Below are 24,308 nucleotides of genomic sequence, written 5' to 3'. Positions count from 1 at the left end.
CCTTTCTTTCCCTTTCACCTGAAAACTCCTAGTCATCCTCCAAAGCCCTAAAAAGCCTTATTGCTGGGTTCAGGACCAAACTTCAGCTTGGGCTGGTGAGGATTCTGTCATGGGCATTGAAGCTGGCAATAGTTTCTCACCTGTTTTTTCCCTACACTTCCATGGGACTGACTGTCAAGAGGGTATGTAAGCTGGTTGCTGTTAAAAATATCTAAAGATTCCCATAAAGGTTCTGGATAGACTTTTTTTTTTAAGATTTATGTTTAATTTATTTCTCTCCCCTCCCCCCACATTGTCTGCTTTCTGTCCATTTGATAAGTGTGGATAGACTTTTTTTCATTAGTCCTTCTGAAAATTTGAAAGGGCTGAGCTTACGACTCCATGGCAGGGAAATTTAGCCTGTAACCTCCTTAGGTGTCTAGAAGCTCTTTTTTTTTTTTTTTTAAATTCTTTTATTGTCTTTTTTTTTTTTTTAAAGATACATAGATCGCAAAAAAGTTACATTAAGAAATATGAGGTTCCCACAAACCCCACCCCACCCCCAAGAAGCTGTGTTTTTAAAAGCAGGCCTGTCAGTGTCCCTGAGGGCAGCCCTGTGAATCCAGAGGGCAATCCTGTGGGGTACTGGGGATTGGCGAGGACCTGGAGAACAAGGCATGGCCTCCTTTCTGGGGAAGCATCACCTGTCTGCTAGGCTGCCTTCCTCACTGAGGCAGCCTATACCTCATAAAAATAAATTTTCCTATCCTCTATCTAGCCGATGGACACCTAAAAGAAATAAAATAATAAGATCTTAATAGAAAAGTTCACGAGAGGCAATGAAGGCTCAACTTTAGGCTAAAGAGACTAAAAAATATAGGAGATTCCTACAGTTTGTTGGTACCTGGGACAGCTGGAGGTTTCTTAAAGGAAGCGGAGGTGGAATTCTTTAGGACAAGTTAACCCCATTAAGTCCAGGTACCCGGGTCAGTGTGGAGGTGGGAACAAGAAGGGATGGCAACTAGCATTGATGAAAATCTGCTTTGTGTGAAGTATTGGGCCTATCTTAGGTAGATCGTCTCATTTAATCTCCACCACCATGCTGCAAGGTAGGTTGTATCCCTGTCTTGTAGAAAAGGAAACTGGGACTCAGAGAAGCTAAGTAACCTGTGGAGGGTCATACTGCGATTATGTGGCAGATTGTCAGATCAAGTCCAGGCTACACTTTTTGCCTGTCATCAGCCCCTTCTCAAGTGTCGAGACCCCTGGTTCAGATCAGAGTGGGGATGTCAGCCAAGACATGCCCTGCCCAGAAGATGGAAGCCTTATACAAAAAAGGACACCAGTGGTGCTGTCAGCCTCATACCCGTCTAGCTCGCCCTGGCCTCCTTTCCCCTGAGCTGGGCTGGACAGACCTCATAACCCTCCTTTTCCCCCCTTGCTCCCAGTTCGAAGGGCAGGAGATCACCCTGGACTCACGCATGGGCATTTTCATCACCATGAACCCGGGCTATGCCGGCCGCACGGAGCTGCCCGAGTCGGTGAAGGCCCTCTTCAGGCCGGTGGTGGTCATCGTGCCGGACCTGCAGCAGATCTGCGAGATCATGCTCTTCTCCGAGGGCTTCCTGTGGGCCAAGGTGGGCCTCGGCCGCGCTTCCCCAAACTCTGGTTCTGCGAGGCTTTTAGATTCCTTTATTCCAACACCCCCACTATTTATATTTTAGCTTCTCATATTGCAAGAATTTAAGACTCACAAGAAGTTGCAAAAATAGTATAGGGGTTCCCATGTACCCATCCCCCCGGCCCCCCCATACCTTACACAACCACGCACATTGTCAAGTCCAGGAGCAGGAGGTTGGCACAACGCAATTTACTGGCACAGACTGTTATTCAATTTCATCAGTTTTTTATGCCCCCCTCCTTCTTTTGGTGTGTGTGTGTATAGATCTGTGACATTTTACCACTTGTGTAAACTCAAGTAACCACCATCATAACTGGGGTACAGGACCGCCCCACTGCAGTCAGGGTTCAGGACTGCTCCATCACAAAGCACAAAGCAGCTCCCTTGTGTTCCCTTTCATAGTCACACACACTCCCCCAACCTGACCCCTGACGACCACTGATCTGTCCCCCATCACTCTGACTGTGTCACTTTGGGAATGTCCTATAAATGGAATCACACAGTATGCAGCCCTTTGAGGATACGGCTTAAAAATTTACAGGTAACTCCTTTATCCTCTCTATATGTCTATATAAAAGTATGCATATACATGTTCTCAGAAGGTCCTGGAAAACATACAAAGTAACCTATACTTTTAACAAAAAAGGAGTGTTAGATTGCTTTTCTGCAAATTAAAAAAAAAAAGACTCTTGTCTTCTGCCATATCATCGGCATTTTGATTTAGGGCGGTTCTTGTTTTCATTTCCAAAGTGCCCATGCCAGTGCCGGGGACAAGAAGCAGGTTTTCGGTCCTTAACATAGATGAGGTGTCTGACTTGTCCTCAAAATGGCTATGAGAGAAGCCTCAGTAATATGTTTAGGCCACAGTGAGCAAGAAGCATGTTTTTAAAGTTTGATCACTGTAATTTAAAAAGTTGAATGGGTTCTGCTTCAGTTTCCTGGCTGTTGAAACAAATACCATAGAATGGGTTAGCTTAGACAATGGGAATTTATTGGCTCTTGGTTTTTTGTTTTTTTTGTTTTGTTTTTTAAAGATTCATTTATTTATTTATTTATTTCCCTCCCCTTCCTCCCAACCCCAGTTGTCTGTTCTCTGTATCTGTTTGCTGCGTCGTCTCTGTCTGCTTCTGTTGTTGTCAGTGGCATGGGAATCTGTGTTTCTTTTTGTTGTGTCATCTTGTTGTGTCAGCTCTCCGTGTGTGTGGCACCATTCCTGGGCAGGCTGCACTTTCTTTCATGCTGGGTGGCTCTCCTCATGGGGCACACTCCTTGTGCATGGGACTCCCCTACACGGGGGACACCCCCTGCGTGGCAGGGCACTCCTTGCGCGCATCAGCACTGCGCATGGGCCAGCTCCACACGGGTCAAGGAGGCCCGGGGTTTGAACCGTGGACCTCCCATGTGGTAGACGGACGCCCTAACCACTGGGCCAAGTCTGCTGCCCGGCTCTCGGTTTTAAGACTAGGAGAAGTCCACAATCAAGGCATCCACAGGGCGACACTTTCTCCCTGAAGACTTGGTGGTGTGGGGCTGGTGGCTGGCGATGGTCCTTGGCTTTTCTGTCACGTGGAAATTCACATGGCAGCGTCTTCTTTGTCTTCTGGGTTCTGTTGACTTCTAGCTTCTGGCTGCTCCTTGTGGCTTCTGTCTTTCAGGGTCCTATGTCCTTTGCTTATAAGGACTTCATCCATATTGGATGAAGGCCCCCCTCATTCAGTTTGGGCACCTTAACCAATAACGTCTTCCAAGGTCCTGTTTACAAATGGGTTCACACCCCCAGGTCCAGGGGTTGGGGCCTGAACACGACTTTTAGGGGGGACAGGATTCAGTCCTCAAAAGATTCTGTTCTTTCCATTAAGGAGATTAAGATTTCCCCTGGCTTTTTGGAGAGTCATCAAATTTTGGTATTTAATTTAATTCCTGATTTGTAATAGTTAAAAACTAAGGGTCCACCCTGGTATTTCTGAAAATTAGAGGCAAGATTTGCTTATCTATATAGAGCAGCTTTGAACACCTTTATGTCCATTTCCATTGTATAGTGATATTCTTTGCCTTCACTTTATTTTATTTATTTTTTATTATCTTTTATCAAAAAGATTCTGGCCAAAAAGATGACTGTTCTGTATAAGCTGGCCCGGGAGCAGCTCTCCAAGCAGCATCACTATGACTTTGGACTCAGAGCCCTAAAATCAGTGCTGGTCATGGCTGGTGAGCTGAAGAGGGGCTCTGCGGATCTCAAGGAGGTAGGGGCACACGCACAAACGTTCCCTGATTGGTCACTCAGTTCACGTGTATGGAATAAATTCTGGGATGGAGATGGGGTATAAAACAGTATTAATTGACAGTTTCAAGTCCTACTGTCACTTCATTTATTTTTCTGGCCTTCATTTGTTCTCTTACTTATATTGTTTTCTTCTAATTGGACTTATCACTCCAAGGGGAGGTTCAGTGCCACCATTTACAAAACATCAATAATAATCCATCAGTAGTGTCAGGACAGTGGGGTGGAGGGGTGGGGATAACCCCCTCTTGCCAAAGCATGTACATGAGTTTTTTTCCTCTTTGTAATAAAAGCATGTTTCTTTCACATGGGACTCTACTCCAAAGCACAGCTCAGTGAATGCCGTCCTGTGGGCAATAGACTCGTGTGTTTGCAATGTTTGCCATCATTTTATATTTTCTAAAAGGGTTTTCAGTGCATTGGGAAATAGCTTTGAAAACATCTGTGTTTCATTTCATCTAGGATGTGGTACTGATGCGGGCACTACGGGACATGAATCTGCCCAAGTTTGTGTTTGAAGATGTCCCTCTTTTCCTCGGTCTGATTTCTGATCTGTTTCCTGGACTAGACTGCCCCCGTGTCCGCTACCCCGATTTCAATGATGCAGTAGAACAAGTGCTGGAAGAGAATGGCTATGTTGTCTTACCTGTTCAGGTACAACTGAGCTGGAAATGAGAGCTCGCTTTGACTTTCTCTGATTCCTTTCAGTCAATCCTTTTTTAGCACAATGTGATCAGAGAACTTAAAAACTTTGTTTTGGGGCCCACACATCTAATGTTCTTCCCCCACCACATCCCCCATTGTTGTTGTTTTTAAAATCGGAGTCATACTTGTTTTAAAACATTAAATTAGATGTTGCTAGGGTAGAATTTTGGTCATCTGCAGCCTGTAGGGCTGGCTATGTTGTCATTATATGGACATGTTCTGCTGAGATATAAATGCCCAGAGCTGCAGGGCTGGGTGGCTGCCTTGGCAGCCCGGAATCTTAGGTGCCAGCCATGGAGGACGGCTCGCTGTACCTCTCTCAGCTTTGACCTTTTCTCTGGAGTTAGTTGTTTAGAAAGATGTGTTTTCTGGCGGGAATGTGAAATGGTGAGCCACCTTGGAAAATGGTCTGGCAGTTCCTCCAAGAGAAATGAAAACACATCCACACAAAACACGTCCTGAATGTTCATAGCAGCGTTATTTTAATAGCTCAACATTAGAAACATCCCAAATGTGCATCAGCTGATGAATGGATAAATGAAATATGGCATATTCATATTCAATAATGAAATATTATTCAGCCATAAAAAGGAATGAAGTTCTGACACACAGAAAAAACTCGAAAAATTCTTTTGTGTGAAAGAAGCCAGTCATAAAAGACCACAAATTGTATGTCTATTTATATGAAATGTCCAGAATAGGCAAATCTATAGAGACAAGACTGTAGATTAGTAGTTGCCAGACATCAGGGGAGGTAGGGGAATTGGGAGGCTAATGGCTAAAGAGTACAGGGCTTCTTTTTGGGGTGATGAAAAATTCATAAATTGATTCTAAAATTGTGGGAATGGATGCCCAACTCTGTGAACATACAGAAAACCACTGAATTGTACACTTTAAATTGGTGAATTATATGGTATGTGAATTATATCTCAATAAAGCTGCTGTTAATTAAAAAAAGACATATTTCAACCCAGCCGTCAACATCTCTCCTGCAGGTGGATAAAGTGGTGCAAATGTTCGAGACCATGCTGACCCGCCACACAACAATGGTGGTGGGGCCTACCGGAGGGGGCAAGTCTGTGGTCATTAACGCTTTGTGTCAGGCCCAGACCAAGTAAGTGCAGCTGTGGGAGCGCTGGTTGCCAGGCTGGCTTCACCGTCCGTTGGTGGCAGCATTAGCTAGTCCAGTCCCACTTCACTTTCTGTTTTCCTGGAAGGGTGCATTTATCCTAAATACCCTTTTAAGCTCAGAGTGCCTCTACTTGTTTCATTGCTGATTTAGTCAGTATATTTCAGAATACAAAGGGATATATAACCCCTTTGCATATCAGACTGTGACTAGGTTTGTGAAATGAAAATTTCGCAAAACATTCTATGAACATATTTTGAAAAATAAGTTCGTAGGTCATATGCATTTGGTGTGCTGATTGCTCCATTTAAGTCAGCCAGGACCCATGATTAGGCAAAACTGCTGTGGTATTGGAGGGCAGAAAAGAGTGTCTTCTCCCCAGATGCCTTCCCAAACCTGCAGGCACAATTCTGCTAGAAGGAAAAGGGCTCTCACACTCATATATAGAATATCAGAGAGGCCTGTGGTATACCTTAGACTGAAAATGGATTTTTGGACATCTCACTTCACTTCTAAGCAGTAACTAGATTCCAAAAGGACCTCAGCGAATGCTAATATTCAAGCAAAAAAATCTAAAATTCTAAATCAAGCATTATAATCTTTCTGACATTATCATTTCTAGATAGTCTATAAGATAATCTCAAGAGTAAATGAATGTCGTTTCTTACCGTTATTTCTGCATGTTTTTCCTATGATTATTTAGTCAAAGAAAACCAGTGGACAATGGCTTGCTAATTTTAGGTGGGCTCTCCTGTAGTTGTCCTGTGTTACCTTCTTTGTTCTGGTGAATGCATGTTATTATTATTATTGCTAACTTTGAACTGTGGCTTATGTGATGTTTCTTTCTCTAGATGAGTTACATGGCGCTGTGGGAATTTGCAGGCATTATAGTGGGAATGACCTGCCACGTGGTTTTTAAAGTAGCAACGCAGAGCAGAGGTCATCTGTAAATGCCAGGGATAAACATGAGTTTTCCAAGGTCTTGTTCTATTATCCTGGATGATGGAGTATTGTTTCCTCTATACCAATGCTGATAATATCACAAAAGTTACCTTCATAGGGCAAAGCCATGCTTTAACTGAGGCCTCGTTTGTGTTGGGGCCAATTTTCAGTGAATCGTGGTTGCTCTATATTTTAGTGTAACCATTAACAGTGAATAGAGAGACCAGGAGTTGTTTGAATGGATTGCATTTTAAATGTTGCATTTAAACATTTGTTTAATGTTGGAAACATCTTACCTGGTGCAGCTTGTTTTCCTAATGCACCTAGCCTCCTCAACCACAGCTGAAGCCCCTCCTTCGATCTAGGCTTGGGCTGGTGACAAAGCTGTACATCCTGAACCCCAAAGCTGTCAGTGTCATAGAACTCTACGGCATTCTGGATCCCACCACCCGAGACTGGACAGATGGAGTTTTGTCAAACATCTTCAGGGAGATCAACAAGCCAACGGATAAGAAGGAGCGCAAGTGAGTACCTTTGTTAGGTAGGACAGAACCTGGGGTAATTAATGTTAATTAGCTAACATTACAAATAATGGCAAGATTAAATATAGTATTGCAGTGCCATGCTTGAACTTAAACAGCCCTGGACTCAAATCAAGAGGCTCTGCTTATGAAAGGCCAGGTGCCCTTCTCAGAGCTCTTACATGTATCACCTGCATCAGCCTTCTCAACAGCCCTGTGTGGCAGGTACTGTGATTGTCCCCATCTTACTGCTGAGGAAACTGAGGCCTGGAGAAGTTAAGAAACTTGCCTCAATGCTAGCGGTGTGGACTCGGGCTGCCTGACCTTGAGCCAGGCTGCCCTTGTGACCATGAGACACGGCAAGACAGTTGATATGCCTGCCCTCCTGCTGGTGAGGGTCAGGTGAGGCCGGGTGGGGAGATGCTCCATTCGTACCCTGTCAGGGTTCCTCAGAGAAACTGAGCTAATTTATCCTATGGATTTGTGGGGACTGGCACATCTGAAATCCATAGGGGAGACTGGCAGACTGGAAACTCAGGCACAAGTTGATGCTGCAGTCTTGAAGCAGAAGTTTTCCTTCTCCAGGATACCTCAGTTATTTCTCTGAAGGCCGTTCAATTGATTGGAAGGAGTCTGCACACATGATGGAGGGTAATCCCATTGACTTAAAGTCAACTGATTGTGGATGTTAACCTCATCTACAAAATACCTTCACAGCCACACCTAGAGTGGTATTTGATTAAATAGCAAAATCCAGTTCTGGATTCACTGCATTCATTTGTCCTGTCCCATTGGCTTCCTCTAATCTCGAGCAGAATTTCTTAGTCCTTCCTGGCCTTGTGTTTTGGAACCATCCAGTCTGGCCACTTAATAGAATGCCTTCAGTTTGGATTTGTCTGATGCTTCCCTATGATTAGATTTGGGCTATGCATCTTTGGCAGGAATCACACAAAATTTCCCATGTGTCCACAGTGAGTTTTATCAGAAGCTTTATCTGATGCTGGTTTATTCCTTTATTGGTGAGATTGACTTTGCTCCTCTAGTTAAGGCATCTGCCATTTTTTCCTTTGCAATTGATAATGCAATCTGTGGGGAAAGACCCTAAGACTATGCAAATATCCTGTTCCTTATCAGGACTTCACTCAGTGGTTTTGGCATCTATTGATGATATCCTGAATCTTCTATTCCTAGGATGGTTTTGAAATGGAGATTTTCTGTTGGAACAATTGGTGACATTTGACTATGACTGCGTATTAGTAATATTGTACCCATGTTAAATTTCTTCTGTGTAAGAGAAGGTGCTTGTTCTTAGGAAATACTTGCTGAAGTATTTAGGAATGAAAGGGTATGCCTGAAATTTACTGTCAGATGATTTAGAGAGAGAAAGTGCGTATGCATGAATGTGGTAAAATAATAATTAGAAAATCTGCGTGAAGAATATAGAGGGTGTGTTTTTGGGTGCTAGTCTATTCTTATTACTCTAGGTTTGAAATTATCTTAAAATAAAAAGCTAAAAAGGAAAAAAATATTGAAAGAAGAGAAAATGTTAACATTGAAGAAATCCAACTGCTTATATAAGTGAATTATTCCAACACCATCTGAGAATACTGTTGGTCCTTTGGAGAAGGTCTTTGCTCTGGTGTGAACCATCATAGCCTCATAATTGAAGGGTCATAGTAGCTTCAACATCTTAGGCTTTGAAGCCAAAGTAGAACTGCAACCAGGACAGTTGGTATACAAACCAGGGCTTGTAAACTCGGATGCTTCCAGGGGCCCTGCAGGGAGCATATGCAAATGAAGTGAGCCTCATTACTTGGGCATATGAAATGCTTCCCCTGCCTCTTAACTTTATCAACCAGAGTGATCAAAACCAATAATAAATGGCAACTGATGCTCAGCCTCAGATTTAGGAAAAGAATAGAAGGTTTGGGGGTAGACCGTGACTCTCTGGAGGGAGAGTGCACCTTGTCTTCCTTGGGCAGCTACTGCTCACCTTCAGCAGACTGTTCCCAAGCAGGAATGCCGGTCTGTGTTGTCAGACCTTCCAGTTTACCAGAGAAGCAGGAAATCCAGATTTTGTGTGACCTTTCCAGATTCTTAAATGTGGACGCATTAGTCAGCCAAAGGGGTACAGAAATCTGTAGGCTTTCATAAAGGGTATTTATTTGGGGTAGAAGCTTATAGTCATGAGGCCCTAAAGAGTCCAACTCAAGGTTCCTTAAGAGGTACTTTCTCACCCAAAGTCAGTTGCCACATGTTCATGCAAGATGGAGGATAATGTCTGTGAGGGTTTAGCCTTCCTTTCTCTTTCCTCTTAAGGCTCTGTGGTCCCAGCTTCTTCTGATCTCAACTGTAGACTCTCTGGGTCATCTCTCTTCTTGGGGCTGCAAGGTTCTGTCCAATGAGCTGTCTCTCTTCCTCTGTATTCTTCTTCTCTGTGTATCTACTTCCATGTGAGAGTCTGCTTTATCAGCCCAAGGGGTTTGGGACTCATTGCTGAGTCACACTGTAATGACATGGTTGAATTAAAGCCCTAATCTTAACATAATTTAATCAGACATCTTAGCTGAATCTAATACAATCAAAAGGTTATCATGCCCAGAGGAACAGACCAGTTTACAAACATAATCTCTCTTTTTGGAATTCATAAATAATCTCAAACTGCCACACTCCACCCTCTTAATTCCCAAAAGACATTACAATATTCAAAAACCTTAAATCCTTTCAGTTAGCAATGTTAAGTTCAAAATCATATCACAATCAGTTTAAAGAAATATAGTTTGTCTTGGGGCAAAGTCCCATCTGGCTGTAGATCTCTGAAATTTACAAAACAATTTATCTGCCTCCAATATACAAAGCGACAAAGGATTAACATTTGCATTACCATAAAGGGAATTTGGGAGGAAAGGATGAGTCATGGGTCCCCTACCATTCCGTATACCAGCAAGGCATACTTCATTAGACTTCAGAGTATGAGAGTCATTCTCAAGATGATGGTTTCTTCTCCCTGGGACCTCATGGGGGCCCATCCTTTCAACAGGCTTGCCCAATGGCCATGTTCTTGGTTCTACCCTCATCAAGCTTCACCAAGCTCCAGACCTCACCCTCCAAGAACATTGAGATGATGGCCACTCCTTCCCCAATCTCTGGGATACAGTCTCAGCCCCCTTTGTACAGGGAGGTGACAGCAACATTCTCCCTAATCTCTGGTGTACAAGCCCAACTCTTTCAGAGCAATGAGTTGGCAACCTGGCCTTTCCTAGTCCATGGGGGACAAGCCTGCCCTTCTTAGACCTATGGAGTATTGACCTCACTCTCCCCAACCCTTGGGGAATGTGCTCCACCCTCTCTGTAAGCTGGGATGGCAAAACTCTCCCTGAACAGTGACCTGGAGCATCCACCCTCTTCTACTGCTCGGGCAAACTCACCCTGTCTGTACACATGGGTGGGGTTCCTCTCTTGGCCCAAGGAGATGTCTTAATTCCAGATCTCAGCTTCCATGGTTTTCCTTTTAAAGCTGTTTTCCCTTCCATCTCTCCCCTGCATGTCCCTTTTAGTCCAGGCTGACAGTGATTTTGTTCATACAGCTCTCTCAGAAAGCTTGTTTTAGCATGCAGGAAGCAGGGGTCCAAGCTATCAGACAGTAAGACTTTTCACAAATCTTTCCTGGATAACTGCATTTTCAATTCTTTTTTTTTTTTTTTTTTAAAGATTTATTTTTATTTATTTAATTCCCCTCCCCTCCCCCGGTTGTCTGTTTTCTGTGTCTTTTTGCTGCGTCTTGTTTCTTTGTCCGCTTCTGTTGTCGTCAGCGGCACAGGAAGTGTGGGCGGCGCCATTCCTCTGCAGGCTGCTCCCTCCTTCGCGCTGGGTGGCTCTCCTTATGGGTGCACTCCTTGCGCGTAGGGCTCCCTACGCGGGGGACACCCCTGCGTGGCAGGGCACTTCCTGTGCACATCAGCACTGCGCATGGGCCAGCTCCACACGGGTCAAGGAGGCCCGGGGCTTGAACCGCGGACCTCCCATGTGGTAGACGGACGCCCTAACCACTGGGCCAAAGTCCGTTTCCCATGCATTTTCAATTCTGACTTACAAGTTACAAGTTCAGTTAATTCCTCAAATGGGGCACTATCAGCTGGGGCCTTTATTTTTAGAGGCCTGGAGTTTCTGGAATCGATTTCTGGTTTCATTGTGCTCATCAATTCAGTTCTCAGCTTATCTCTCTCATCTAGCATTTTACTATAAGGTGTAAGGAGAAGCCAAGTCAGATTATGTGAGTTTACTTTGGAAAGTTCTTCAGCTAAGTGCCAAGGCTCGCCTTTTTCAAATTCTGCTTTCCATAAAACATCTGGAGTTAATCTTGCTAATTTCTCTGTGACTTTAAAACACCTATCGCCTTTCCTCCAGTTTCCAATAATAACCTCATCATTTACTTCTAAGGCCTCGTAAAAAGTCTCTTTGGTGTCCATATTCCTACCAACAGTCTCTTCAAAGCCCTCTAGGCCTTTTCTATCAAGCATCTCATAATTATTTCCTTTTAAGGCCTTATAAAAAATAACTTAGGCTCCATATTACTACCAACAGTCTCTTCAAAGCAATCTAGGCCTTTTCCATCAAGCATCTCACAATTCCTCCAAAAAATACTCCTTATGCATTTATAAAAAACATTCCAGGATTTTGGTATTTGCAAAAGCATCATCCCATCCCTGGTACCAAATTCTATATTAGTCAGTCAAAAGGGTGCTGATATAAAGTACCAGAAATCAGGGAAACGGACTTTGGCCCAGTGGTTAGGGCGCCCGTCTACCATATGGGAGGTCCGCGGTTCAAACCCCGGGCCTCCTCGACCCGTGTGGAGCTGGCCATGCGCAGCGCTGATGCGCGCAAGGAGTGCCTTGCCACGCAAGGGTGTCCCCCGCGTGGGGGAGCCCCACGCGCAAGGAGTGCGCCCGTGAGGAAAGCCGCCCAGCGTGAAAAGAAAGAGCAGCCTGCCCAGGAATGGCGCCGCCCACGCTTCCCGTGCCGCTGACGACAACAGAAGCGGACAAAGAAACAAGACGCAGCGGACAAAGAAACAAGACGCAGCAAATAGACACCGAGAACAGACAACCAGGGGAGGGGGGGAAATTAAATAAATAAATAAATCTTTAAAAAAAAAAAAAAAAAAAAAAAAAAAAAAAAGTACCAGAAATCTGTTGACTTTTATAAAGGGTACTTATTTGGGGTAGAAGCTTATAGTCACAAGGTCCTAAAGAGTCCAATTCAAGGTTACTTAAAAGGTACTTTCTCACCCAAAGTCTGTTGCCATGTATTGATGCAAGATAGCGGGTGATATCTGTGAGGGTTCAGCTTTCCTCTTTCCTCTTAAGGCTCCACGGTCTCAGCTTCTTCCATTCTCAGCTATAGGCTGGCATAAGGCTCATTTCTCTCCTTTCTGGACTCTGCTGCTCTGTTCTCTTCACAAGGTCACCTGTAGACTGGCTGGCTCATTTATCTTCCTAGGGCTGAAGGATCATGTCTAATGAGCTCTCTCTCTTCCTCTGTGTTCCTCTCTGTATATCTACTTCTGTGTGAGAGTCTATTTCTTCTTCTGACCAAGGGGGTGGGGACTCCATGCTGAGTTGGGCTGTAATATGTGATTGAATCAAAGCCTAAACCTTAACATAATTGAATCAAAGGCATCTCAGCTAAATTTAATGCAATCAAAGGGTTATCACGCCTGGAGGAACAGACCAGTTTACAAACATAATCTCTCTTTTTGGAATTCATAAAAAATCTCAAACTGCCACAGAGGGTGAGTTATTCAAACAGTTGTCATGCGCCCTCTGGTCTTGCCTGTGGAGCAGGTAGGGTGCTCTGGCTCGGGTCCTGGCTGGAGAGCCCTGGGAATAGATGTTCAATGTGAATGGGCACACTGCCCAAGTCCCATGCATGGCAGCTCTCCAGGGTTCATGGCTCCTTTCTTTGGTTGCCACAGATATATCTTATTTGATGGCGATGTGGATGCCCTGTGGGTGGAAAACATGAATTCTGTGATGGATGACAACAAACTGTTGACGTTGGCCAATGGAGAGCGCATTCGACTTCAAGCACACTGTGCTCTGCTGTTTGAGGCAAGTAGCAATGAAAAATAATTTTAAGCACAAATCTTTTAATTTAAATTTTAAATGTTTACTATAGTAGTAATAAATATAGGTGACTACAACAAATAAACCATGCAGAAGTTTATGATGTACAACTCTGTGCTCTTCACATGCTCCCCCAGCCCTTCTCTCCTGTGCCACAAAGGCAGCTACTTTTCACTCAAGTTGTTTCTTCTGGAAGTTACCTCGGTATTTGTAAGTACTATGCCCAGCATGTTCTTTCTTTATCAAGTTTACACATTATCTGTTGACTGACTGCTATGAAGAGTCATCTCTTATACCACCAGCCTACCCCCTCAACAGTATATCACTATATCAGTAAATAGTAGTTATATGATTGTGAATATGGAAATATTATTTACTACAGAACTAGGATACTGTGCTTAAGTTAACTTTCTTTTAGAGTTATTTGCATTTCCTGAAGTTTCTAATTACCTTCTTTTTTTTCCCTTGCACTATTTGCTTTTTCCTTATCCTTATTTCTCTTTCCAAACCTTCTACCATATTGTGTGTTCTGTTGTTCTTTTTTTTTTTCTTCTTGGAGACCATTCTCCATGGCCCTCGACCCCTTGCTTATAACATGAACTGCTTGCCCTCTGGGCATATTTCACAGCTTTGACCTTGAGAGTTTCTTTCACTTCAGCTTAATATTAATGCATTTCTTAACTTGGCCTGAAAAATTTATCTGTGCAGCCATGGTACACAGGCATTTGTGCATATTGTTATCTGATTGGCTAATTGAAATGTGTCTTTTTTCTTATAGAGCTGAGCTAACATTTCTGGCTTAGATGCTTACTTACTATGATTTATATTAGCTGATCTCAATTATGTTAAAAAGATACAAAGGAAAAATCTTCAAAACAGTGTTTGTCTCTGTATGGTAGAATTTTTAAAAATATATTTTTATTACAAAAGTTGTGAACTTATAAAGCAATCATACACATATGTGGAATTCCCCTACAAAACCACTTCACCAGCACACCACACTGTGGTGGAATATTTGTTACAGATTATGAGATAATATTACCACCAACCATGGTCTATAATATACGTTTAGAACACTTTTTCCATATTCTCCATCAACACAGTACTTCTCTGGCATTGATGCAGGAATATTACAGTATTGCTGTAACCATAGTCCATAGGTCATACCAATTTTATTTTTCCCATGCTTCGCCACATTCCTACCAGCCTGCAATAGTGATATACATTCACTCTAGCTTACAGAAGGACACTCTTGCATCCGTACCGTCAACCACAATTCTCATCCACCTCTGGGCCACTGTGTTATTCAGTCCCTAGATTATTCTTCAGTTTTCTTTCAATTGACATTTATGTCCCTAGACTACCCCCTTTCTTGCCACATTCCCATTTATAAACCAGCTGCTACTCACTATAATGTGTTACCATCAACTCTATCCGTTTCCACACTTTTACAATAAAGTTAATTAAAACTTCTACATACATTAAGCATCAGTAGTCCTTCTCATCCCTCCTCTTATCTCCTGATAACCTGTACTCTAGGTTTTAACTACATGTGTTTATTCTTAGTATTTAGTTTATATTAGTGAGACCATGAAATATTTGTCCTTTTGTGTCTGGCTTACTTCACTTAGCATAGGGTCTTCAAGATTCATCCATGTTATCATATACATCCCAGTTTAATGTCTTTTTACTACAGCATAGTATTTCATTGTACTTATACTATATTTTGTTTATACAGTAATTTGTTGATGGACTCTTGGGTTGTTTCCATCTTTTGGCTGAGCAGTAAGGTTTTTGACACTTTATTTTCTTCTTTATACTTTTCTATTTTTGTCAGATATTATAAAATGTATTGGGAAGCAGACTTGGCCCAATGGATAGGGCATCTGCCTACCACATGGGAGGTCCACAGTTCAAACTCCAGGCCTCCTTGACCTGTGTGGAGATGGCCCATGCGCAGTGTTGATGCGTACAAGGAGTGCCGTGCCACACAGGGGTGTCCCCCACGTAAGGGAGCCCCACGCACAAGGAGTGCGCCCCATAAGGAGAGCCGCCCAGTGAGAAATAAAGTGCAGCCTGCCCAAGAATGGCACCGCACACACGGAGAGCTGACACGTCAAGATGATGCAACAAAAAGAAAACACAGATTCCCGGTGCCACTGATAAGGATAGAAGCAGTCACAGAAGAACACACAGCGAATGGACACAGAGAGCAGACAACTCGGGGGAGGGGGACAAGGGTAGATAAATTTTTAAAAAAAATCTTTAAAAAAAGTATTAATTTTCACATCAATTATATTAAGAGAAAAATTAAAAATGTGTTACATCATAAATGTGCAATCTCCCTATCACAGACGTAAGTCCTCAGAAGCCTTCTCTTGAAACTGTGTTAATCTGGGTATGACCTGGGTTTTATATAACTTTAAAAACTTTACACAACACATGGCTCTTAAACATGGAGTCCAGTTGTTTATAGTTTTAAACATGACCAATTTTCTTTATTTCTCCAGGTTGGAGATTTACAGTATGCCTCCCCTGCTACTGTGTCTCGATGTGGGATGGTTTATGTGGATCCTAAAAACTTAAAATATGAGCCATACTGGAAAAAATGGGTTAATCGAAGACAAAACAAGGTGAAAATTATTTCTAAATTGAACCTAAAGTTATTAGTATTTGTGACTAGTTGAATAACATCTCAGAGGGATGTTTGTAGTTGAAAGCCATGACCTTGATCTTGACCTGCCCATGACCCTGAACACGTCAATAAATTGGAATGAAAACACGGAAGATGTATTTATCAGATATCCAGATAAATCATAGCTGGTGGGATAGGTAATAATTTTGTTAGTCTAGTAAACTTCATCTGTAAAGGAGCAAATGGTAAATAGTTTAGGCTTTGTAGGCCACATGATTTCTTTTGCAGCTGATACTTTTGGCCATTGTAACATGAAAGCAACCATAGAGAATATATAAATGAAATGACTGTGTACCAATAAAGCTTTATTAACAAAAAACACATGGAAGGCCATCTTTGGCCCATGGCTTACTGTTTGCCAACCCCTGGTCCAGACAAACCCAGCTACTGAGAGACTTGTCTCTAGAAGGTGCCCAGTGTCTGAACTTTCACTTCACTGGATGAAGGCAGTACATAATGGACACAACTTACCAGGTAACTGAGGTCCTGTAGTTTCAGTTGGCCTGAAACCATGTGACACGCCATATGGTTGCTCAGAAATGTGTATTGTCTCGACAGTAGTCTTTATTGACTGTGCCCTGTGCAGGATGGTGACCTGACCACCCAGGTCATCCTGCCTGCATTCTCAAAGGGGCACAGTTGGCCTAGGTGTATCCCTAGGAGGGCCATTAGGCTGGTGGGGAATTGGAACCAGGACATAATTACCCCAGGGAAGAGAAGACCAAGGGAAACATGATAGACTAGGCGTGGCACTGTCCTGTGCACAAGGGAGTTGTGAATCCCTGCTTGTGTTCCAATGCCTTGATAGGGAGAGGGGCCTTCCACTAGTTTATACTCTGCTGGATGACTCTGGCCACATCACTTGAACTCAAAGGCGATTAGCCCCTCTTTTGTCAAATTGGACCTGTTATCCCACCTCCCTCCTTCCCAGGGTTGTGGGCTAGCCTCTGTGGAAGAGAAATGAAATGCTTCATAATTAAATATAAGTATAGTGTGAAAGACAACTCTCTCTACAGAAATAAGCAATATTACTGGGGCTTACACACCTGCCAAATTTATCATTCATTAGAAGTTTCTCACCCTTCTTTTGATAAGAAAAACTTCCCACTAACTTCCATTTCATTAAAGTGCCCTTGAAATTTCTTTGGTATTTTGCTCTTTTTCAGATAGAGCAAGGCAATTTAAATAATCTCTTTGAGAAATATGTGCCTTATCTTACTGCTGTGATAGTAGAAGGAATAGTCGATGGAAAACAAGGAGATAAGCTGAAGACTATCGTTCCACAGACAGAGCTAAATATGGTAAGAAACCATTACTATGGTTAGCCAAAAGAAATTCACCCCTAAAGATCGACTAACTACAGATAGATTGAAACATTGCTTGTTACTGTCAAGATGCAATACTTCCCTTTGTGACACTGGGCAAGGTAAGATGCTGGACTCCGTCCATTGGGACCAATATGGCGTGTCATATGTTCCTCTCACTCTGGAATCCCAGGATTTATGACCAGAACTGACCCTTGGGTTGGAATATATGGGCTGAACAAGGCATTTTCCTGTGAACCAGGTAACCCAGTTGACCAGGATGTTGGACGCGTTGCTAGAAGGAGAAATAGAAGATCCCGATCTCCTGGAGTGCTTCTTCCTAGAGGCTCTGTATTGCTCCCTGGGGGCCTCTCTAATCGAGGATGGAAGGATTAAATTTGATGAATGTATTAAACGCATTGCTTCACTGCCTACTGCTGATACAGCAGGGGTTTGGGCCAGTCCTGGGAAATTGCCAGGTAGGAACTGCGTGTACCTGTTTTCCTGCTCAGGGTGTTTTTGGTTAGGCTTTTGAAGGAAGTGCCCTTGCTTCCACATGTTTATGCTCAGATGGGTTTTCCAACTTTGTGCGTAGTAGAGAAACAGAGCCCCCAGTGGTACCCTTGGGAGAAGTTCAAATGCTTGAATTGCTGCAGAAACCCAGGCCCTCAGAAGGGCCTTTCCTGAAGTGTCTAAACTTTTTCTCACCTGACTTAGGCACTTGCTTCTTTTTGCTTAACATTTCAAATTCTGCAGCCTTTTTGAATTTTTTTCTGCTTTGGGCTTTTCTCTTGTGTTTTTGTTGTTTATTTGTTAAGTCATTGCCTTAAAGTTCCACAACTTAATTATTCTGCTGTATTTCTGAGTATTTACAGTTGACTATCAAGTATGGATTTGTAGATCTTTCATAGGCAATCATCATATTAAGGTTTTAAGTTTGTCCCTGAAAAATGTACATTCTCAAGGGACTCTACAATGAAAAGTGTGCATTTTCTAAAGATTGTATATGAAGAAAAATATGCATTCTTAAAGGAATGTATGTATTTGAGATCTCTGTTCATCTCTTACTGGTGTTTGAATATGGCTTGGCAGATAGACACATTTGTAAGTTAGTTGTGTTCTACAGTCCTTACCTGGGTGTACTTTCTAAAGTTTGAAAGAGAATGGTCTCTGGTCTTTCTAATGGAGAGTAATTGAGCAAAGAAATCATATTTTTAAATGCCATGCTCTTTCTGGTGGCAGTCTGATTGTTCTTTTTCAGCATCTGAAGGCTCCTTTGAGTTTGTGCTTCCCAGCTGTGTACACCACCCTGACTTCGTGTTGCTGTCATCTGCAAACCCCTCACTTGGAGACAATGTTGGCTCCACTCCCTGTCTTGTCCTTAACTTTTATTTTCTTGTGCTCTTATCTTGAGGACTTGAATAGCCCTGCAGATAGCTTGTTCCCAGACATCTTCTTGTGCGTGCTGCTTCAGCAACTCAGTCCCTGACCCTATCCTGGGCCCTCACATCCCCTGACACCGTTCTGTCTTGGCAGGCATAAATTCTCATTCCCACTCTTGCCACCTTCGTTCTAATGTGACCTTGTGGAGACTGCTATTGCCAATCACTCAACTTTCTTCTTATCAGCTTCTGAACTCCCAAACAGCGGTTCCTTCCTTTCAGCTTCCCATCCATTGCAGGTGGCCCACTGCTCCAACCACTCTTGCCCAAATCCATCCAACTCCCTTGCCTAATTGTCACTCTGTTGAATCCTTCTAAGAACACCCAAATTGACTTCTCTGCCTCTCCAGGGATTGCTGGCTGTTGGGAAACTCATACAACCATAAAGACTGGTGCATCTGTGAATTCAGACTAACTTGAACCAGGCTCTCCCTCCATGTCACCTTACAACTTATATGTGTCCCTAAGTGGCTCTCTCTACTGCCTCAACAGGGCATTTACCTTCTGCCTCCCCATATTTTCATCCTAACATCTCCCCAGTCTCAGCAGATAACCTCTCTGCTTTCTTCAACAGGGAAAACAGAAGCCATCAAATAGAAATCTCTCCCATTCTCAGCTGTCAAACTGGCAGCGTCAATTGCCCCACCTCCCATCTTCTGGCCCTTTTCCAGTGGAAGAGGAGGAAGCCCCCTCCTGGCCATGGCAAACCTGCCCCTGATCCCTTCCCACCTTCTCAGGCTCCTTGCTCCATTGGTTTTCTCCTTTCTCTCATATCGTCATTCCCCCTCTACCAGTTCTACGCATGTTCAGGTAAACCTTTCCCAGTTCTCTCCACTTCTAGACCCTCCTCCCTAGATGGTTGTCTGCCAGCTGTTTCCTCTCTCTCACATTCTGTCCACTTCTCAGTCAACTGCCATCCCACTCCTTTCCCCACAACTCCACTGAACCCTCCCCAGCTCACATGCCCACTGCCTCCTCATTGTCACTTTGGTTGGGCCTTCTCAGTCCTTGTTTTCCTGATTTCACCCTGGCATTGGATATGCTCACCTGTTTCCTGCCTTCTTGAAGCATTTGTTCTCCATCCCTCTGGCCACTCCACCAAGTCTCCTTTGTCGATTCCTCCTCTTCTGACCATCCAACTGAGGACTGGGTCTTAGATCCTCTTTTCACTCTTTACTCCCACTCTGAGCTTCTTCAGCATGCCCACAACTTCTGGTTGCCAGTCTCCCTCTTTTTTGAGCCTTCTCTTGGGTTCCCTAGCTCAGTTCATCTTTATTTTTATATATATAGAGACACATATTTTAACAGAGATGAGCTTAACACTCTGTTCACACTCCATACCTTAATTCAGTCCCATCAACTCTGCCCCCTCAATATGTCTTGAGTTGCTCATTCCTCCTCATCTCCACTGTTCATATCTTCTCCACCCTGGAAAAGGCAGGAGCCTCACTAAGGAGTCTTTCTGTCTCTACTCTTACCTTCTTCAAATCTTTTTCCTATTACAGCCATGTATCAGTTCTTTATAAGTGCAAATCTGTTCATCTCTCCTGCTTTAACCTTCAGTACCTCCCAAGCCTCTGTAGTGTGGAGACAAGAACCTGAAGTGGCTTACAAGACCCTCATGATACAGCCTTTCTGCCTTTCTAACTCCCTCTCCCCCTAGTCCCCCGTCCTCTCTGCTCTACCCACTCAACTCATCTCAATTCCTTCAACCCTCTCTGGACTCAGCTGCATCCAAGTCTTCCCTCATGCTCCATTCTTCCCTCACAATAGCTCCCAGCTGCTCCCACTTGTCCTTCAGGTCTCAGTTTTGGCATTTCCTTTGAGAAAACGTCTGTGTTAGTTTCCTGTGGCTTCTCTAACCAAGTGCCACAAGCTGGGTGACTTAAAACAACAGGAATTTGTTCTCTCACAGTTCTGGAGGTTATTGGCAAGACCATGCTGTTCCACAGGCTCTAGGGGAGAATCCTTCCTTGGCTCTTCCAGCTTCTGGTGTCCCTTGGCTTGTGGCTACATCCTCACATGGCTGTCCCCTCTGTGTGTGTCTGTGTGTCTTTTCTTCTTTAAAAAAAGGACACCAGTCATATTAGATTTAGGGCCCACCCTATCAGAATGTCCTCATTGTAACCTACTTAATTCTATCTGCAAAGCCTCTATTTCCAAATAAGGTCACATTCTGAGGTTCCAAGTGGATGTGAATTCTTCAGAAATGCTATTCAGCCCAATACTTCTTCCTTGCAATGGTGGCTCCAAAATGTTTGCATGGGTGGGGCCTAAGGGTGGTAGTCTGTTTGGATTTTTCTTAAAGGTGGGTTTGCATAGCATCTCTATGATAGAGAAAATGTCTCATCTTCATCGTTAAGGAAGGATGTAGTAGGGGGTGATGATGGAGATCATGGGAAGGGGTTTCCTGCACTATCTGGGTTTTTTTTTTTTTTAAGGATTTATTTATTTACTTATTCCCCCCACCCACCCCTGCTGTTTGTGCTTACTGTCTGCTCTCTATGTTTGTTCATTGTGAGTTCTCTGTATCTGCTCGTCTTATTTTAGGAGGTACTGGGAACCAAATCTGGGACCTCCCATGTGGGAAGGAGGTGCCCAGTCGCTCGAGCCACATCCACTCCCTGCTCGTTGCATCTCTCTTTGTGTCTCCTCATTACATCATCTTGTTGCATCATCTTGCCACACCAGCCTGTCACATCAGCTCACTGTCTTGCTTGTCTTCTTTAGGAGGCACTGGGAACCGAACACGGGACCTCCCATGTGGGAAGCGGTCATCCAACTGCTTGAGCCACATCCACTCCCCCCATCTGGGTTTGATGCCTAAGCTGTTTGCCCTTTGTTCCTGTGCATAGCCCATCACAAAACTTAGCATTCTGCTTTAAAATTCCCAGTTTATCTCCACACAACCCACCAACAACTGTAGAGTCAGGGACCAGGAGTTTTTGCCCACTGTTGCATTCCCAGCCCAGGGAAGGCAGTCAGTAAGAACCTGCCCAGTGAATGAGTAGCATTAATTCATTTCAAGCAGGTGTCTGTGTCTATGACAAAATGTAACAGAATGTTATTTACTACAGGTCATCTTCCAACATTGTATGACTTTCATTTTGATCCCAAGCGGGAGCAGTGGGTCCCATGGAGTCTATTAGTTCCACAGTATATCCATTCTTTTGAGAGGAAATTTATTGACATCCTGGGTAAGTGAGAATCAAATCCTCTGCCTTGGTTTGAGGGCATTTGATTCTTGTTCAGCAAGGAAGTAAGAACAATTATGTGGCCTCTCCCATACCAAGTTGTGCCCAGAGCAGAATCGAAGAATGTGAGCTGTAGGCCTTGCCAAAGGGGTGGCATTTTGGCCCCTTTTATATGCTGCTGGCTCTGTGCATCTCCAGATGTCTGTGATGTTCAGCCCTCTCCCTGGGCAAGCTGAGGCTAGTAGGTGGCCTGAAGGGTGCAATTTTGCTTTGCCACATTTCCATGGGTTCCCTTCAGGCCAGAGCTGGCTGGGCCTGGGAAAGTACCAAGAGGAACAAGGCAGCGTTTTTTAACAGGTGCTGCCTTAAAAGTCATGTCTTGTAGACGATTGTATATTGAGCCCTTTTTTAAATGCAACCCTTTGGCCATTTAGATGAAATGTTAACTGGGTGGATTTTACACAAGTGTTGGATTTTGGTGCATTGTTCTTATAGCATGAGCAGACTGGTTCACAGGAACCAATCAGGATGAAAAACTTTGTGGTTATACACACTCTTCAGAGGAAGTCGTGGTCAGGAAACCATATCCTGCAGGTATACGAACAACATAATCAAGAGAGAAGTTAAATTTTTAAATGTCCTGACTAGCAATTAGAATGGAAATTAAAAACAGTTTGGATGTTCTAAACCTGGATTGGGTGATGATAAGTGTATCAAACTCCTTGAATTATACACTTAAAATAGCTGAATTTTATGGTATATAAATTATTCCACAGTGAAACTACTAGAAATCATTGGTTTGGGCAAGGAAGTTCTCCAAAGAAGAAGATTTTACGTGTTCAGGGTCATGTCTTGGCTTTTTGTTGATGCTTTCTATGGATTGTGTGAAGCCCCAGGTTGTAGAGCTTTCCCTCTTTGGAGTTCCTGTGATGCTCACATTCTTAATACATTTTTTATTAGTTCATACAGTGGATACAATTCGCACAACCTGGATGTTGGAACAAATGGTTAAAATTAAGCACCCTGTTATTTTGGTTGGTGAATCTGGCACCTCTAAGACAGCTACTACCCAGAACTTCCTCAAAAGCCTGAATGAAGAGACTAATGTAAGTCATTATATATATTAGTTATCTATTGCTGCATAACAAAGTACCCCCAAATTTAGTGGCTTAACACAACCAACACTTATCATCCCACCATTGCTGTGAGTCGGGAGCCCTAGAGTGGCTTACTGAGTGGACCTAGCTGAGGTCTCTTACGAGGTCACAGTGAAGCTATTACCAGGGCTGTCATTATCTGAAGGCTTGTTTGGGGCTGGAGGACCAGCTTTCAGGATGGCTTATTCATGTGGCTGTTGGCTGGAGGCCTTGGCTCCTCATGATGTGGGCCTCTTCATGGGCTGTTGGAGGGTCCTCAGGACATGGCAGCTGGCTTCTCTCAGAGAGAATGTCCAAGATAGAGCAAAGCAGAAGCCACCATGTCTTTATGACCTAGCTGCAGAAGTCACATCCAGCACTTCTGCCATATTCCACTGGTCAGAGAGATCCACCCCGATGCGGTGTGGGAGGCCACTCCGCAGGGCTGTGAATCCCTGGAGGCAGAGGTTGCTGGGCACCCTTTTGGAGACTGTTCCATTATTAACCATTGTTTTGTGATTTCTAAAATCTTTTTACTTTTCTCCTTTCCTTCCTCCAGCCATTTTTCCAATGTGGGAGGGCCTGATACGTGTGTCAGGCCCTGAACTAGCCATGTTGCTCCCAAGGCCCACAAGTGGCAGTTTGTTGTTGGTTCAAACTATCTGCCAGAAAGAAAGAGAAATCCTTGCTTAAGCATGGAAAAATAACACTGGGTTATGAAAATCTTAGTTCAAATACCAGTATATTAGCAAAATAGATGGTAGCTTATGTTCAAACATTTACTGTTGATGCCATGAAGAAAAGATGAGTTTTTCAAATTCTCTCTCTCTGTCTCAGATTGTGTTAATGGTTAATTTCTCCTCCCGCACTACATCCTTGGATATCCAAAGAAATTTAGAAGCAAATGTGGAAAAACGAACCAAAGACACTTACGGCCCACCCATGGGAAAACGCCTCCTGGTGTTCATGGATGACATGAATATGCCAAAGGTAGTTGAAGGAGGAGGGCAGGAGGGGGCAGGGCAGCGCTTCTCCTTGTGTTGGTGTGTGCGAGGGAGCGAGCCCGGGGCCCCTGTCTGTTGTGCACAGTGGCGGCAAGGCGCATGGTGTGGGGCTTAGGAGAGAATATTACTGAGATGCTCTTCTTATACAGCCGGACTTTTTCCTTACT

At 43.6% G+C, this 24,308-nt stretch overlaps 1 protein-coding gene across 1 annotated transcript in view; it reads left to right on the top strand.

Annotated features, from left to right (window-relative positions):
* Positions 1–24,308, top strand: part of DNAH10 (dynein axonemal heavy chain 10) — a 185,448-nt gene that overhangs the window by 99,912 nt on the left and 61,228 nt on the right. Inside the window, exons 35-46 of the mRNA XM_058281259.2 lie at positions 1,428–1,616; positions 3,757–3,903; positions 4,404–4,595; positions 5,642–5,760; positions 7,083–7,241; positions 13,216–13,351; positions 15,877–15,999; positions 17,228–17,362; positions 17,628–17,844; positions 21,885–22,004; positions 22,962–23,107; positions 23,975–24,127. Of these exons, the coding sequence (XP_058137242.1) occupies positions 1,428–1,616; positions 3,757–3,903; positions 4,404–4,595; positions 5,642–5,760; positions 7,083–7,241; positions 13,216–13,351; positions 15,877–15,999; positions 17,228–17,362; positions 17,628–17,844; positions 21,885–22,004; positions 22,962–23,107; positions 23,975–24,127 (1,836 nt within the window). The remainder of the gene's footprint in view (positions 1–1,427; positions 1,617–3,756; positions 3,904–4,403; positions 4,596–5,641; positions 5,761–7,082; positions 7,242–13,215; positions 13,352–15,876; positions 16,000–17,227; positions 17,363–17,627; positions 17,845–21,884; positions 22,005–22,961; positions 23,108–23,974; positions 24,128–24,308) is intronic.

Source organism: Dasypus novemcinctus, chromosome 19, assembly GCF_030445035.2.
Source record: "Dasypus novemcinctus isolate mDasNov1 chromosome 19, mDasNov1.1.hap2, whole genome shotgun sequence".
In the NCBI taxonomy this organism is placed as follows: Eukaryota; Metazoa; Chordata; class Mammalia; order Cingulata; family Dasypodidae; genus Dasypus; species Dasypus novemcinctus.
Note: the sequence above shows the minus strand (reverse complement) of the source record. Positions and strands in the feature narration are given on the sequence as shown.